We start from the raw sequence: 17,826 nt of genomic DNA, 5'->3' as shown, positions 1-17,826 counted from the left end.
TAGTGACAAGGGAAATCTTTGACATAGTGGGCATAACATAAATCTAGTGGAATGCGGAGAATCAGTGGGATACCGCAATCCCGGGCTATAAACTCTACAGGAGGGACAGGCAGGGGTGTGTTGGAGGTGGGGTGGCTGTTTACGTTAAGGAAGGGATAGAATCCAGCAAAGTAGAGAATGAAGGTGGGTCCAACTCCACCATAGAATCTCTGTGGGTTAAATTACCAGGCCTGTGGAGCGATGTAATACTGGGGGCGTACTATCGTCCTCCAGACCAGAAATCGGAAGGGGACCTTGAAATGAGGAAACAGATCAGGGAGGTGACAAGGAGGGATAGGGTTGTAATCATGGGGGGCTTCAATTATCCTCATATAGACTGGGTCAATTTGTGTTCTGGTCACGAAAAGGAGACCAGATTCCTTGACATGCTAAATGACTGTGCCTTAGAGCAGCTGGTCATGGAGCCCACCAGAGGACAGGTAACTCAGGATTTAATATTGTGCGGTACACAGGACCTGGTTAGAGATGTCAATGTTACTGAGCCATTGGGTAACAGTGATCATGCTGCAATCCATTTTGACATGCACGTTTGGGGAAGAATACCAGGCAAATCTCTCACAAAAATCCTTGACTTCCGACGGGCAGACTTCCCTCAAATGAGGAGGCTGTTTAGAAGGAGGTTGAAAGGGAAGGTAAAAAGAGTCCAATCTCTCCAGAGTGCATGGAGGCTGCTTAAAACAACAGTAATAGAGGCCCAGCAAAGGTGTATACCACAAAAAAAGAAGGGTTCCACTAAATCCAGGAGGGTGCCCGCATGGCTAACTAGCCAAGTTAGAGAAGCTGTAAAGGGCAAGGAAGCTTCCTTCTGTAAATGGAAATTTTGCCCTAATGAGGAGAATAAAAAGCCTTATGACTTCATTTTGTGTTCTGGCTGTGACAAGCTTTATGGCTTCTGGAAATGCACATATCTGGGCCACAGCTGGAGATGGCATGTAGGATTCCACTTAGAAATGGATTTAGAGGATCCCAGTCAACTTTGATAAGGCAGTAGGGTAGGTGTACAAGGGAGGGGATGGACAAATCAGGGTAGGATGAGAGAAGGCTGTGGGGAACATCAGAGATGGGAGGGGTGGCCTCAGGTGACATAAGCCCTAATACTGTCCACTCTGCATCAAACCAACACATCCCCTTTATCATCTCAGATTTGCACCATAAAGAGCTGCTATAGGTATTATAATATTAGCGGTTTTATTTTCAGTTCATTTCCTAATGATACATAGCTTGGAATGGTCTTCTTTTGAGGAAGCAAATCTCTTGCTGGAAAATTTAAAGAGGAGTGCTGAAACAGCTGCCAAGAGGGGAAACAGGAACCAAAAATGAAAACGCTGAGAGAACATATCAGTCCCCACACCTTTTGACCTATTTGATGTGCGTTCCAAATCTAAAGTTGTATACAGAAACTAACTACTTCAAGCAAGATTTTTGTCTTAAATAAACAACTAAGAAAAGCATGGATTTTCACGTTTCAGTTTTCCATGCCATATATTAATCAAAGTCCTCTTCATTTCTTGGTTACGAAGGCTGTAGATGATGGGGTTTAGCATGGGAGTCACCACAAAGTAAACAATGGAGGGGGCCATCTCCTGATCCTGAAAGTCCTGGGATGCCGGTTTCAGGTACCTAAATAAAATAGTTCCATAATAGAGCACAACAATGGTCAGGTGAGATGAGCAAGTGGAGAAGGCTTTGCGTTTGCCTTCTCTGGAGTTGATCCTTAACACAGCAGAGAGGATGAAAACATAGGATCCAAATGTTATCAGTATCGCACCCGCTGCTAATGTGAAGCCAAGTGTGAGAATTACTAAATGGTTTGCAAAAGTATTGCTGCAGGAGAGCTTGAAGAGTTGTGGGAGTTCACAGCAAAAATGGTGAATTATGTTAGGGCCACAGAAGTCTAAAGTAGTCAGCAGACTGATATCTAAAACTGCACTGAGAATGGAAGTGATGTGTGTACCACACAACAACAGAGAAGTGACCCCTGTACTCATCATCACTGTGTAATGCAAAGGGTGGCAGATTGCTACATACCTATCGTATGCCATCACGGCAAGAAGGAAGCCCTCTCCCGCACAACAGTAGACTACAAAGAAGGCCTGAGTAAAACAACTGTGCAGTGAGATAGCCTTTTGCCCCGTGAGGAAGCTCTCTAGCATCTTGGGAATGGTGACATTGGAAAAAACTATATCAAACAAAGCTAAATGAGAAAGGAAGACATACATGGGAGTGTGGAGATGAGGGTCAACCCTTATTGCCAAAATGATAGCCAGATTACCAAACATGGTGATCAAATAAACCCATAGGAACACTATAAAGAGTAAGGTCTGGAGGTGCGGATCACTAGAGAGTCCTAAGATGATGAATTCAGTCCCTGTGGTGTGATTGTCCATGCTGTATGTAGAGTGCTTGACTTCCTGGAGGAAGGAAAAGAGAAAATAAGGAGAGAAAAATAGGTCAGATGCTGCATTTCCTGTACAATCTTTCCAATGCATGCATCAGATGCAGAAGCACATGAAAGTTGTTGCATACCGCAAGCTGGATGTGGAAGGTAGAGGTGCATGGATCAACCCATAGCATGACCCAGTACCTGATATAATGTAGACACAACTCTTGGAAAGAAGCAGTCTTCCTGCTGATGACTGGCTGAGATGATTGAATTCAATCACTGCCCCCTTTCTCTTCCCAACCAAATTAATCTGTTTCCAGTTCATTCACATGGCTTCTGTCCTGAGCTATACTAGTTTCTTCCAGTCCAAGCCCTTCATGTTTAACTTTCACTGACCTTGCATTCCAGAAATATTTCATTTCCAGGTACGGTGTCAGATAAGATAGAGGACTGGTGGAGAGTCGATGCCCATTAGAAGACCACTAGGCCAGGTCAACGCCTTGATCCCTGGTACACAAGAAGGGATAGCACCCTGTATGTTATCAGGGGCTGAACAGAAAGTGTCATGTGGGGCCGAGTGCATGACACCAGGTCACCAAGCAACCAGTACCGGTGATTGTTTGTTGAAAGTCAATATCTTGGGGCAGATGTAATAACAACTGAATTCCTTTGGGTTCACATGTATGATGTCTGGTTGCAAAAGACAGATAGCTCTGCACAGCCTTGAGATTGGAAATATCAACTGGCCAGGAGTAGTGAGCAGGCAAAATTGGGGCAGAGAGTCTTCTTGAGTTTGGCTGTGCCCACACTGAAAACACAGTGAAGGGGTGTTTTTGGATTCAAATGTTCATTCCACCTCTCACCTATTCTAATCCCAGTCAGTGGTAGCATCAAGTTTCTGGTGCCCACAGGGACCTCACATCACCCTGTACCCTTGCCATCTCAGAACTGTAGGCAAAGTAGACCAGTAGGTGCCACCAAGAGCACAGCCATGCAGTAATATGAGAAGCCATATTCAGGGTGGATGATTATAAACAGCCTCATGTTTATATAACCAATCCTAAGAAAAGCACTCTGGGTTGGTCATTACAGCAGGATTCTTAAGTCAAAGTCTTAATCTCCACAGAATACCACAGAATACCGCAGAATACCACAGGATTCTTAAGGAGGGTTAGGGATAACTTTCCTATGAAAGTCTACACTGCGCACACCCTAGTTTGCTGGCACCCAAGCTTCATTCAAGTCAGGGCTCCATCACACACCCCAAATTTCTCTGTCATTTTTATACATCATCTTTACATAAGTATGTGCCAGTTCTGGGGAATATTGCTGATTTCTCACTCATGTCTTTCAATCCCCATCTAGAAATACGGCTGTCTCATCTAGCAGTTTAAAGACTATGGTCCTGAGTTCACTCCTAATGGTACCTCTGGCATCACGTCTGCCTGAGATAGCTCACAAACCAGCATCCCAAACCAGAATATCTGTGGCTTAAGAACCAGGTTTGTGAAATCAGTGTAATTGGAATGAACAGCTACAGTATTACCCAAACTGGGACACAACTGGAAACGGTGATATATTCAAAACTGGTAGTAAAATATTTTGGTTCTGTCCCTCTCAGTTCTCTGAAGGATGAGCAGTGGAGAGCTGGGAGCGCATGAATATGAGTGCTGGTCCTCCACGGCTCTTCCCTTGCTCATACTGCTCAACTGTTAACTCTAAAAGGTTCACAATAGACACAAACCAGCACTCAATTTAATGGACTAATAGCTGGAAGAATTCTCTGACAATGCCAAAACTCCATTAAATCTAAGTTTCTACTTACATCACCATCTCGCAGGTTCCGGGTCTCGACTATTGCAGTTTCAAGGACTTCTTTGGATGAAATCTTCACCATGATGCTTCCAGGAGGGTGCCAAGAAAAAATTAGCAAAGAAAGTGGCATAAAATGCACTGGCTCCCTGGATATCGGTGACATGTGTTAACACTTTGGCACAGGTGCAGTCTGTCCTTGTGGTTCTTTCACCCAGTTGTGATTTGCACTGAGCCAGCCAGGGGACTTATGACCCTGTGAGCTCTTTTTAGTCCTGTTCTTTATTGTCTCAGTAAGATATAATATTCAACAATGCTTAGTGCAATGGGTATCCGTTCCCTTGGAACCGGCCCAGTTCATTTGTAGTTCAGCATATTTAAATAATCCCTGAAGTCTCATCTGTGTCCCTCAGGGTCCCCAAGTTGAAATCATTTTTTTCTTCTTCACTATCAATTTAAAGTGGAACAGAGATACTGTACTTGAGAGTTCTCCAATCAGTGCTGCAACACACCCCGGCCTCCTGCGCTGCTGTTATGACCCACCTTGGGCCCCTGGACACAAACAGAAATTGTGTTACAAAATTCGAAGTGATACAAAAGTCACTTCCAGAGGTGTGAAAGAATTTTCTCAGGAGTGGGGTTTGGGGGTAATGATTGACAGCATTGTATGGAAGGTAGAAAGAGCTGCAGTGATGCTGCAGGATCCACAGCTTGGAGGCCATTGCAGCCCCTCCCCTCAGCCTGAGTGTGCATTAGCCTCTGATTTCCATTTAACTCAGGTCCCTGTCACACCCAACCCCATGAAAAGCGAGCCCTCCATGTGGTGTTTGTGAGTAAATGTTATGCAAGACAACTAGCTAATCTTTGTGCTCAGTGAAACCATGTTTTTTGTTGCTGTGTTGTTTTGTTTTTAAGAACATAAGAACAGCCCCACTGGATCAGGCCATAGGCCCATCTAGACCAGCTTCCTGTATCTCACAGCGGCCCACCAAATGCCCCAAGGAGCACACCAGATAACAAGAGACCTCATCCTGGTGCCCTCCCTTGCATCTAGCCTTCTGACATAGCCCATTTCTAAAACCAGGAGGTTGGGCATATACATCATGGCTTGTACCCCGTAATGGATTTTTCCTCTAGAAACCTGTCCAATCCCCTTTTAAAGGCGTCCAGGCCAGACACCATCACCACATACTGTGGCAAGGAGTTCCACAGACCAACCACACGCTGAGTAAAGAAATATTTTCTCTTGTCTCTTCTAACTCTCCCAACACTCAATTTTAGTGGATTCCCCTGGTTCTGGTGTTATGTGAGAGTGTAAAGAGCATCTCCCTATCCACTCTGTCCATCCCCTGCATAATTTTGTATGTCTCAATCATGTCCCCCCTCAGGCGTCTCTTTTCTAGGCTGAAGAGGCCCAAACGCTGTAGCCTTTCCTCATACGGAAGGTGCCCCAGCCCTGTAATCATCTTAGTCGCTCTCTTTTGCACCTTTTCCATTTAATAATAATAATAATAATAATAATAATAATAATAATAATAATAATAAAACTTTATTTTTATCCCACCCTTCTCCCTAACGGGACCCAGAGCGGCTAACAACATATTAAAAAAAACAGATTTTAAAAACATTAATACATAGCAGATAAAAACATTTAAAAACACATTACAGAGGCCATAAAAACAGTAGTCAGATTAAAAGACAGAATAACAGAGCAAGTCACCGAGGAATCAAGCCTGTAAAAAACTAAAAGATATATAAAAATTTTAAGAAGGCCAGAAATCAGAAGGCTTGTTTAAACAACAGTGTTTTCAGGCCTCGCCGAAAACTCTCAAGAGAGGGAGCCATTCTCAAGTCAAGGGGAAGTGAGTTCCATAATGTTGGTGCCACTACCGAGAAGGCCCTATTTCTTGCAGCCACCCCCCCGGACCTCCTCGGGTGGCGGCACTTGCAAAAAGGCCTTCTCTGATGACCTGAGAGGGCGAGCCGGATTGTACGGGAGTAGGCGGTCTCTAAGATATCCTGGCCCAGAGCAGTATAGGGCTTTAAATGTCAAAACCAGCACCTTGAATTGGGCCTGGAAACGAATGGGCAGCCAATGTAGCCCCCGGAGAAGTGGACTGACAGAGTCAAACCGCCTGGCTCTGGTGACCACACGGGCCGCCGCATTCTGTACTAATTTCAGTTTCCGAACCGTCTTCAGGGGCAGCCCCACATAGAGCGCGTTACAATAATCTAACCTTGATGTCACCGTGGCATGGATCACCATGGCCAGGTCTGCATGATCCAAGTACAGTCGCAGCTGGCGCACCAGCTGAAGCTGAGCAAAGGCCCCCCTAGCCACAGCCACCACCTGGGAATCCAGGAGCAGCTGCGAGTCCAGGAGGACCCCCAAGCTGTGAACATTTCCACTATGTCTTTTTTGAGATGTGGTGACCAGAACTGGACACAATACTCCAGGTGTGGCCTTACTATAGATTTGTACAACGGCATTATAATACTAGCTGTTTTGTTCTCAATACCCTTCCTAATGATCCCAAGCATAGAATTGGCCTTCTTCACTGCCGCCGCAGATTGGGTTGACACTTTCATCAACCTGTCCACCACCACCCCAAGATCTCTCTCCTGATCTGTCACAGACAGCTCAGAACCCATCAGCCTATATCTAAAGTTTTGATTTTTTGCCCCAATGTGCATGACTTTACACTTACTGACATTGAAGCGCATCTGCCATTTTGTTGCCCATTCTGCCAGTCTGGAGAGATCCTTCTGGAGCTCCTCACAATCACTTTTGGTCTCCACCACTCGGAAAAGTTTGGTGTCGTCTGCAAACTTTGCCACCTTACTGCTCACCCCTGTCTCCAGGTCATTTATGAAGAGGTTGAAAAGCACCGGTCCCAGGACAGATCCTTGGGGCACACCACTTTTCACCTCTCTCCATTGTGAAAATTGCCCATTGACACCCACTCTCTGCTTCCTGGCCTCCAACCAGTTCTTAATCCATGAGAGGACCTGTCCTCTAATTCCCTGACTGTGGAGTTTTTTCAGTAGCCTTTGGTGAGTGACCATGTCGAACGCCTTCTGAAAGTCCAGATATATAACGTCCACGGGTTCTCCCACATCCACATGCCTGTTGACCTTTTCAAAGAATTCTATAAGGTTTGTGAGGCAAGACTTACCCTTACAGAAGCCGTGCTGATTCTCCCTCAGCAAGGCCTGTTCATCTATGTGTTTTGAGATCGTATCTTTGATGAGGCATTCCACCATCTTACCCGGTATAGCTGTTAGGCTGACTGGCCTATAGTTTCCCGGGTCCCCCCTCTTTCCCTTTTTAAAGATAGGCATGACATTTGCTATCCTCCAATCTTTGGGAACTGTGGCCATTTTGAGTGACAAGTTGCATATCTTATTCAAGAGATCAGCAACTTCATTCTTCAATTCCTTAATAACTCTTGGGTGGATGCCATCAGGGCCCAGTGACTTATTGATCTTTAATTTATCAATGAGGTCTGAAACATCTTCTCTTTTAACCTCTATCTGACTTAACTCCTCGGTCAGGAGGGGCCGTTCAGGCAGCGGTATCTGCCCGAGGTCTTCTGCCGTGAAGACAGATGCAAAGAACTCATTTAATTTCTCTGCCATCTCTAAGTCTCCTTTTATCTCCCCTTTCCCTCCCTCACCATCTAGAGGGCCAACCGCTTCTCTGGCGGGTTTCCTGCTTCTAACATATTTGAAGAAGCTTTTATTATTCCCCTTAATGCTGCTGGCCATGTGTTCCTCATAGTCTCGCTTGGCCTCCCATATCACCTTCTTACATTTCTTTTGCCACAGTTTATGTTCCTTTTTATTCTCCTCATTAGGGCAAGACTTCCATTTACAGAAGGAAGCTTCCTTGCCCTTCATAGCCTCTCTAACTTGGCTCGTTAGCCATGTGGGCACCCTCCTGGATTTAGTGGAACCCTTCTTTCTTTGCGGTTTACACCTCTGCTGGGCCTCTATTACTGTTGTTTTAAGCAGCCTCTATGCACTCTGGAGAGATTGGACTCTTTTTACCCTCCCTTTCAACCTCCTTCTAACCAGCCTCCTCATTTGAGGGAAGTCCACCCGTTGGAAGTCAAGGGTTTTTGTTAGAGATTTGCCCGGTATTCTTCCCCCAATGTGCATGTCAAAACGGATCGCAGCATGATCACTGTTCCCCAAAGGCTCAGTAACATTTACATCTCTAACCAGGTCCTGTGTACCGCACAATATTAAATCCAGAGTCACCTGGATTTTCAATTTTCTGGGTTGATATAGGCATTGCCCAATTTCTTTTCCGGTACATGGGAACACCTTGAAATTGTTCCAAAGATATGTTTCCCAATACAGAGGTCCCCTCAACATGTTTCAAAAGTGCAACTTCATAATGTTGGGCAAGCACATCTTCAGCAGGAAGTTCGGTTTCACAGTTCTAGTCACAATACAACTTTATTTCACTTCTTAGGCATGAACCAATGCAACATACATATTCAAAAAGTATATTTTTTCCATTTATATTTTTGCATGTATATTTTTGCATGCCTTTAGGCCATGGGAAAACATAACAATTAAAATCAAAAACCCCAAACCTTCAGGTATTCTTTCTTTCCAACTTTTTGACAACCATATTGAATAAAGCCCTCTTCATAGCTTGGTTACGAAGGCTGTAGATGATGGGGTTTAACATGGGAGTCACCGCAAAATAAACAATGGAGGGTACCATCTCCTGATCCTGATCATCCTGTGATGTCGGTTTTAGGTACCTATAGAAAATAGTTCCATAATACACCACAACAATGGTTAAGTGAGACGTGCAAGTGGAGAAGGCTTTCTGTCTCCCTTCTTTGGATTTGATTCTTAACACAGCAGGGATGATGAGAACATAGGATCCAAATGTTATCAGTATCGAACCCAATCCTACGGTTGAAGCAAGGGTGAGAACCGCTACATGGTTTGCATAAGTGTCACTGCAGGAGAGCTTGAACAGTTGTGGGAGTTCACAGCAAAAATGGTGAATTATATTAGGTCCACAAAAGTCTAAAGTAGTCAACAGACTAGCCTCTAAAACTGCAGGGAGAAGGGCAGTGAAGAGTGTACCACACAACAGCTGAGAAGTGACCCTTGTGCTCATCATCACTGAATAGTGTAGCGGTTGACAGATTGCTACATATCGATCGTAAGCCATCACAGCGAGGAGGAGGCCCTCTCCCACACAACAATATACCACAAAGAAGGCCTGAGTGAAACAATTGTGTAGTGAGATAGCTTTTTGCCCTGTAAGGAAGTTCTCTAGCATCTTGGGAATTGTGACAGAGGAGAAAACAATGTCAAACGAAGCTAAATTAGAAAGAAAGACATACATTGGGGTGTGGAGATGAGGGTCAACCCTTATTGCCAAAATGATAGCCAGATTGCCAAACATGGTTATCAAATAAACCAACAGGAACACAAAAAAGAGTAAGATCTGAAGGTGTGGATCACTGGAGAGTCCTAAGATGATGAATTCAGTTACTCTGGTGTGATTATCCATGCTGTATGTAGAGATGCTTGACTTCCTGGACAATGGAAAAGACAAAGTGAAAGGGGGAAAGAAACCCATGTACTGTATTTTCAGTACAGTCTTTCCAATTCATGCAACCAGTGTGGGACCACACATACATAAAAGAAGTTGCATACCCTAAACTGGATATGGAAAGTAGTATAGAACTGGGTGCTACATTCATCAACCAACAGCATGACCCAGGAGCTGATATATTTTATCAGCTTGAAAAGGAGTAGACCCTGCTAATAAGTGGTTGAGAAGAGGGAACAGGTGATCAACCCAACTCTTCCCCTTCCTCCTCCCAACCAAATAGCTGATTTGAGTGTTTCTAGATTTTTTCATATGGTTGCTGTCCTGGACATGCTGCACAGCAGTGACACTAGTCATTTCAGGTCAAAGCCTTTCATGTTTGATCATTGATCCAAAGCCAGTTCTTCTCCCACTAAGTATGATCTAATTTCTGGAAGATACTTTGGCAGAGCTCAAGAAAACCCAGTCACTCAGGAGAGGCATGCACAGACAGACAGACACAGATAGATGTTTGCATTTCACAAACCTCCTTTATTGGTCTTTAGAGCTGTTCTAATCCTTAATTACTTCCAGGGATGGTGTGAGGCAAGATTGGAAGAGTCAACTGGTGGATAGTCAATGCCCATTAGAAGACAAGCAAGCCAGGTCAGCTTGTCTTCCTGTACCCTTCCTTCCTGTACCCTTGATCCCTGGTACAGGTGGCAGTAGTAACACTCAATGTGGCATCAGGGGCTGACCAGGAAGTGTCATGCAGGGCCCAGTGCATGACCCCAGGTCCCCGAGCAACTTGAGACCAACACTGGTGATTGCCCGTTGAAAGCTAACATCTTGCAATAGTTTAAATTACAATCAAATCCCTGCAAATCCCCATCTAGAAGTACAGTCGCCTCACCTCGCAAGATAATGACTGCGGCCCCAAGTCCACTAACTGGTTGTGCCCTGCATGCTTGTACTACTCCTGGCATCACCTCTGCCTGTTTTACTTCACAAACCAGTATCCCAGGCCAGAATCACTGTGGTTTAAGATTCTGGTTTGTGAACTCAGTGTTGTTGGAATAACAATTACAACTTCCCCAGGTGCGTTCCCTACTCGGTTCTGTGTCTCGAGGTGGGGTTAATTCAACTAAGGACTACTGCATGGTTAAGATTTCTGAAATTTTGGTTTAGGATTTTATTTAACCCCACCTCTTCTGATCTAATGCATCAATTATTATCGGATCCAGTCCTGCCTATAAAGATCACTGATCTTCTAACTAAAATTAAGTCAATAGGGCTGGACACTGCAGAGTTAGGTATGATTGGTTGTGATGCAGCTTACAGAATTGTCGAAGGAAGAATTCTGGATATCGAACAACAAGAGCTGTTTAGTGCCGCCAGAACCACATGCTCTCCACTCCATCTCCATATTCCAGTCAGTTTTGGGAAACCGGCCTCCTTCTTTTACCACCTGGTGTGCCCACAGGCCCGGAGAGCTTTCACACTTGCAAGGTGTAACGCTTTTCCATCAGCCTTGTTAATGGGCAGGTTCAGCGTTATCCCCTACTCAGAGAGGAAATGCAAGTGTGGTAGGGATTGCGTTGAGACTTTAATGCATACCTTTTTTTACTGCCCGCTACATGATGCATCACGCAAGAAATATCTAGGTCCATTGTTAGCTAGGATGCAGGGCTGGGAGGATTCAACCATGCTTCAGTCTCTCCTTTCCACACCTGATTCTGAGACTCTGGATAATGTCGCTTCCTTTTTATCTGGGGTAATAGCCAGGCAGAGCCCTGGGACTCTGGGCAGTGACTGATGTTTATGCTTATGTTGTGTTGTGTTGTCTTTATATATTCCTGTTTTGTTTTGTTCTTTCTCTGTATTTTATGCCAATAAAGCTCTTACTGAACTGAACTGAATTACAACTTCAGTATTTCCCAATCTGGGACACAACTGGAAACTGTGGTGTATTCAGAACTGGAAGTAAAAGCTTTCAATTCCCTCCCTCTCAATCCCCTCTGAAGGAGGAGCAGATGAGAGCCAGGGGTGCATGAATATGAATGCTGGCCACCCATGGCTCTGCCGGTGCACATACTGCTGAAGTATAGACTATAAGAGATTCACAATGGATACAGCAAACACTCAATCTAATGGATTAATGAGTGGAAGGGTTCTCTGTCAATGCTGAATGTTCATTAAATTCAAATGTATTTACTACAATGCACGCATACATGCTCCAAACTGGTGACTAGTTTTTAAAGAAGCAAACGACATCCAATATTTCCAAAGTTTGTTACAATGAGATCCCTTAAATCAAGTGTTCACTCTACAACTGACATTGTTCAAGATTTGGCTTCCACAATGCAAAGAAAGGACACAAAAATTGAACATATCTGCATACTTGGTTTACTCTCTCAAACATCAAGAGTGTACTCTTTGTCAATTTATCCTGCATGAAACAGGAACATACACATAAAGCTATGTAATGTGTATGTTATTCACATAAACATATGTTTCCTGCAAAGGAACATACACAAAAAAATGCATACTGTATCTATCATACGAAAGTTGACATCTCCTTTGGCCAAATGAATTACATCAAAGTTTATACTCACATCATCTTGCAGGTTGAATATTTCAGCTGTTGAAGTTCAAAGGGCTTCTTTGAATGCACCCCTCACCATTATGCTTCCAAAACAGTACCAAGAGAAAATTAGGATAAACAATAGAATGACATACCTTGGCTCCCTGAATTATGGACAGCTGCATTGACACTTTGGCACAGACACAGTCTGTTCCTTGTAGTGCTTTCACTCAGGTGTGACTGCGTCGAGCCAGCAAGTGGATTTAGGGCCCAATCCTATCCAAAATTCCAGCACTGATGCAGCCCCAATGCAGCACCAAGGTAAAGGATCAAACATTCCCTTATCTTGAGGAGGGCTCAGTGAATGTCCCCCCACTGCAGGATGCAGCACATGACCCATTGGCATGGCTGTGTCTGCTCTAGAAAATTTGATAAGATTGGGTCCTTAGTTGTAAAAGCAGAAAAGTGAAATCTGTGAGCACAATGTACAAATGCCATCAATAATTCATGCCAGACTAATTCATATTTGACAAACACTGAATCCTTCAGGCCTAACCTGGGACTGTCACTAAAATAAACTCAGAACTTGCAGGGTTCACAAGTTTAAATTGTGGCATGCAAATCCCCATCTAGAAATACAGCTGCCTCACCTCGCAAGTTGACTATGGCCCTGAGTCCACTCCCTGATTGGGTACTGCATTGCCCGTCATAAGATTAGATCCTGGGAGCTCTTTTTTAGCCCTGTTCTTTATGGTCTCAGTAAGATAAAATATTCAATTGGACTCAGTCCAATGGGGATCAGTTCATTTTTGAACCAGCCGAGCTCATTTGTTGAAATAATCCCTGAAGTCACATCAGTGTCTCTTAGGGTTTGCAAATGTAACACAACTACTTTTGTTCCTCCTTCACTATCATTTTAAAGTAAAATCAAATACAGAGATACCATGGGCACTGCAATAAAAAGAATTTAGGTGCTTGACAAATTGGGGGAAAAAAAGTATCACTCCTGAACTCACTTACTTAGGTGTAACTTGCATCAGATTGAATGAACATCACTTCTAATCAATTCAAATATTTATTTATTTATACAGGTATTTATATACTGTATATATATATATACTGTATATAACGACAGCCACTCTTTATAGCCTTCATAGATCTCACAAAGGCTTTCGACCTGGTCAGCAGAGACGGCCTCTTCAAGATTCTCCCCAAGATTGGATGTCCACCCAGGCTCCTCAGCATCATCAGATCCTTCCACATCAGATCCTTCATCAGATCCTTCATCAGATCATCAGATCCTTCCACAAGGACATGAAGGGCACTGTTGTCTTCGATGGCTCCACATCAGACCCTTTTGACATCCGAAGCGGAGTGAAGCAGGGCTGTGTTCTTGCACCAACCTTGTTTGGGATTTTCTTCGCTGTCCTGCTGAAGCAGGCCTTTGGAACTGCAACAGAAGGCATCTATCTCCGGACCAGATCAGACGGAAAGCTCTTCAACCTCTCCAGACTGAGAGCAAAATCCAAAGTCCAGCTGAAATGTCTGCGTGACTTCCTCTTTGCCGACGATGCAGCTGTCACTACCCACTCTGCCAAAGATCTCCAGCAGCTCATGGATCGTTTTAGCAAGGCCTGCCAAGATTTTGGACTGACAATCAGCCTGAAGAAAACACAGGTCATGGTTCAGGATGTGGACTCACCTCCCTGCATTACAATCTCTGAGCATGAACTGGAGGTTGTCCATGACTTTGTGTACCTTGGCTCAACAATCTCCGACACTCATTCTCTCGATGCCGAGCTAAACAGGCGCATCGGTAAAGCAGCTACCACGTTTTCCAGACTCACAAAGAGAGTCTGGTCCAACAAGAAGTTGACGGAACATACCAAGATCCAGGTCTACAGAGCTTGCGTCCTGAGTACACTTCTGTACTGCAGCGAGTCATGGACTCTTCGCCCACAACAGGAGAGGAAACTGAGCGCTTTCCACATGCGCTGCCTCCGACGCATCCTCGGCATCACCTGGCAGGACAAAGTTCCAAACAACACAGTCCTGGAACGTGCTGGAATCCCTAGCATGTATTCACTGCTGAAACAGAGACGCCTGCGTTGGCTTGGTCATGTCGTGAGAATGGATGATGGCCGGATCCCAAAGGATCTCCTCTATGGAGAACTCGTGCAAGGAAAGCGCCCTACAGGTAGACCACAGCTGCGATACAAGGACATCTGCAAGAGGGATCTGAAGGCCTTAGGGATGGACCTCAACAAGTGGGAAACCCTGGCCTCTGAGCGGCCCGCTTGGAGGCAGGCTGTGCAGCATGGCCTTTCCCAGTTTGAAGAGACACTTTGCCAACAGTCTGAGGCTAAGAGGCAAAGAAGGAAGGCCCATAGCCAGGGAGACAGACCAGGGACAGACTGCACTTGCTCCCGGTGTGGAAGGGATTGTCACTCCTGGATTGGCCTTTTCAGCCACACTAGACGCTGTGCCAGAACCACCTTTCAGAGCGCGATACCATAGTCTTTCGAGACTGAAGGTTGCCAATACCAATTTATATACTGCCTTTCTTTGGTCGTCAGATTTCTCCTCAGATTTTAATCCAAGGCAGTCTACATAGGCAGGCTGTTCTAAACCCCCATAGGGATTTTTACAATGGAATAGTTCTAGTCTTTCATAGAACTCCTCCTTCCAGCTGGATTCCTTCCTGGTCTGGCCTCTCTCTGGCCCTTTGCCTCCAACGCTCCACTTGACGGCAACTCCTCTCTGCCACCGAGGGTCAGTTCATCAGTATATCTGCGTGTTCTCAGTTCTTGGGTACTTCCGGTTGTTTCAAACTGGCAGCCTCTGATCTTCAGACATACAAGGCGGCAGCTCTACCAACTGAGCCAGACCTCCTGCCTATCTAATGGGGTACTGTTATTATTAATGGAACTGTAACATTCAAACATATAGGCCTACATTCAGAGAAGTTACTGCCCAGTCCAATGTAACTCCCCCAGTGCTGATGTGGTATCGCCATTGAAGCTGTCACGTATATGCCCTCCTGCATCCTCATGTCGAGAAGCTCCCTTCTTCTGTCAATTCACCTCCGGTGTAAACAGATAGATTCATTTGGTGATGCTTTTGAGTGGTTTGTTCCTGTAAGTGCTTTAACATTCATTAACTGTCCTAAGTTTCCATCACTGTGTTGGGGTCATAGGTTCTAACACAAGTTAATTCTCTCTTTCAGATCAAGTCTAGTGATGCCATTGGAGTGCAGTGGATGGGTATCTCTGGTGCCCTCTGGTGTTACAGAGAGGTTACAGCAGTTGCATGGATTCTGGCCGGCCTGGTGACAGGGATTGTCCCATTTCCCAGAGGAGACCTCTGCAACTGCCCTCCCCAGATGATGCCATGATAGCCATTTTGGCATCACTGGATAGTGGGGAAGAAAAAGAATAGGGTTGAACCCTGGGATAGGTATGTAGTCTTGGATCGGTCTTGGATGTTGGCCTCCCTCTAACCTAGTGATTTTCAAACAGTGTGCTGTGGTACACTGGTGTGCTGCTAATGGTCTGCTGGTGTGCCATGGGAATTTGGGAAAGATCATTTATTATTAGGGCCATTGGGGGATGTTCCCCTCCCACCAGCAGCATGGTGTGCCTTGTCAATTATCAAAAAACCAATTGACAATTGGTTTTAGCACCTTGTCCACCTGGGTCCCTTTAGGGAGAAGGGCGGGATAGAAATAAAGTTGATGATGATGATGATGATGTGCCTGAGATGAGAAAGGTTAAAAATTGCTACTCTAATCTGTTTCACCTTCCCACATGCTGCTCCCTGACTGAACAATTGTCTCCTGTCTTCTCTTTTTTAGGGTTTTTTTTTCTCTTTCTATTTTTCAACACATACAGGTAAGAACCTAGAGAATTTCCCTCCATGCTGTTCTCTCCATGAACAGGGGTGCTTTAATCAATTTACCAAGACCTGCAAGCATGTAATGTTAGTTTGTACAGAAACTAACGTTTGCCTGAATGGGAACTTTGCCTGTTCCCTCAGAGAGACTGAGATATCTCTTAAGAGTTCTTGCAGGACAGATCAAGCTCTCTTACTATAGGTAGTGTGACATCCTAGACCCAACAACTTCCCTGAGTGTCTCTGCTTTTCAACACATTGAAAAGTCGTCAGCATGCCCTTATGCCTTGACCAAGTTCTCCATTTATTATTTATTATTTATTTATTATTCTTTTATTATTCTGGTGCTGTAATACCTGTATTATTTCTTTATGCGTCACACCTGATTCTCTCTCCCTCCTTCCCTCCCTTTCCTGCTCATTCTAGAATCTATTTGTCCAGAAACCACTTCCCTTCCTGCTTAAATCACTTAATAACCACAACTCACTAGCATCTCTTTGCTTAACATGATCTCTGACCTCTCCTTTCTCTGTTGTCCATAGAAACCAAGTTCACCCTTCCTCTTCCCCTACTTCTTCTCCCTCATTCTCCACTTAAGTATCAAACTTATTTTAGTTCTTTGGGTTAAAACACACAACTCATGCGAATAGAATTGTTAATATATGTGTGCCTGCTGACCTACTTCTCATTTGTTTTATTGTGTTGGCTTTGTTTTACATGCATACATTGCTTAAGGAGCACCTGCCTAACCACATCTAGGCATATAGGATGGTAGTCAAAGCACAACAAAGAGACTCTCAAGCATATACGCAACAAAGACCAAATGTGTATACCTGTGGGCTGGGAAGAAATTGGTTAATGAGGCAATCAAGTCTCCCATAGCCTGCAACAGAATGTCTGTGTACACAACAAAGAGGCCCTTAATGCAAAGAAGACACAATCTGTCTCCAGTAGCCTGTGCAGCCAGCTAGTGTCTGGCAGGGAGTGCCTGTTTACACAACAAAGGCACTAGATTGGACTGAATGTTTGCTTAATGACCTAACTGCATAACAATGGGGAGTTAAATGACGGACACCTTTATTTTGCCTTTCACATTTATTTTGCTTATTATTGCAAACAATGCTTAATAAACTGTGTTTTATGATTTTAACGCTCTCTCTCTCTCTCTCTCTCTCTCCCCCTCCCACCACTGAAAATGTCAATGGCACTTATGAGCACCACAACCAATGGTCAAAGATTCATTTAAGATGCTTGTTTGAATACACATGTACACCAATTCACACATGTTTTTAGATAGACTCTTTCCTAATGAGAACAGCACGTAATTTACTTTCTCTGGAGGAATAAAATGTATTGATGGGGAAATTTTGGAACACTGTCTAGACTCTAGAGGAAAAACATGTACAAAATGAAAGCATTGAGAGTCTTCATTTCAAGCAAAAATGCTCCCTACTGACTATTCAGTACAACACAAAGAAATGAAGCTTATGTATATGAACTCACAGCAGCCCCTTCTTGAATAAACAAACA

General features: G+C 44.3%; 1 protein-coding gene across 1 annotated transcript; it reads right to left on the bottom strand.

Annotated features, from left to right (window-relative positions):
* Positions 1-1,499: 1,499 nt before the first annotated feature.
* LOC136652616 (olfactory receptor 5AR1-like) lies at positions 1,500-4,340 on the bottom strand. The gene is made up of 2 exons (XM_066629546.1): positions 4,269-4,340; positions 1,500-2,471 (listed from the first exon to the last, which is right to left on the bottom strand). The coding sequence occupies exons 1-2, from the start codon at positions 4,338-4,340 to the stop codon at positions 1,500-1,502; spliced, it is 1,044 nt and encodes a 347-aa protein (XP_066485643.1).
* Between the last annotated feature and the right edge of the window lie 13,486 nt (positions 4,341-17,826).

The sequence above is a fragment of the Tiliqua scincoides genome, chromosome 5, assembly GCF_035046505.1.
Source record: "Tiliqua scincoides isolate rTilSci1 chromosome 5, rTilSci1.hap2, whole genome shotgun sequence".
In the NCBI taxonomy this organism is placed as follows: Eukaryota; Metazoa; Chordata; class Lepidosauria; order Squamata; family Scincidae; genus Tiliqua; species Tiliqua scincoides.
The sequence above is the reverse complement of the archived record's forward strand: the minus strand, read 5'-3'. Positions and strand labels throughout refer to the sequence as shown.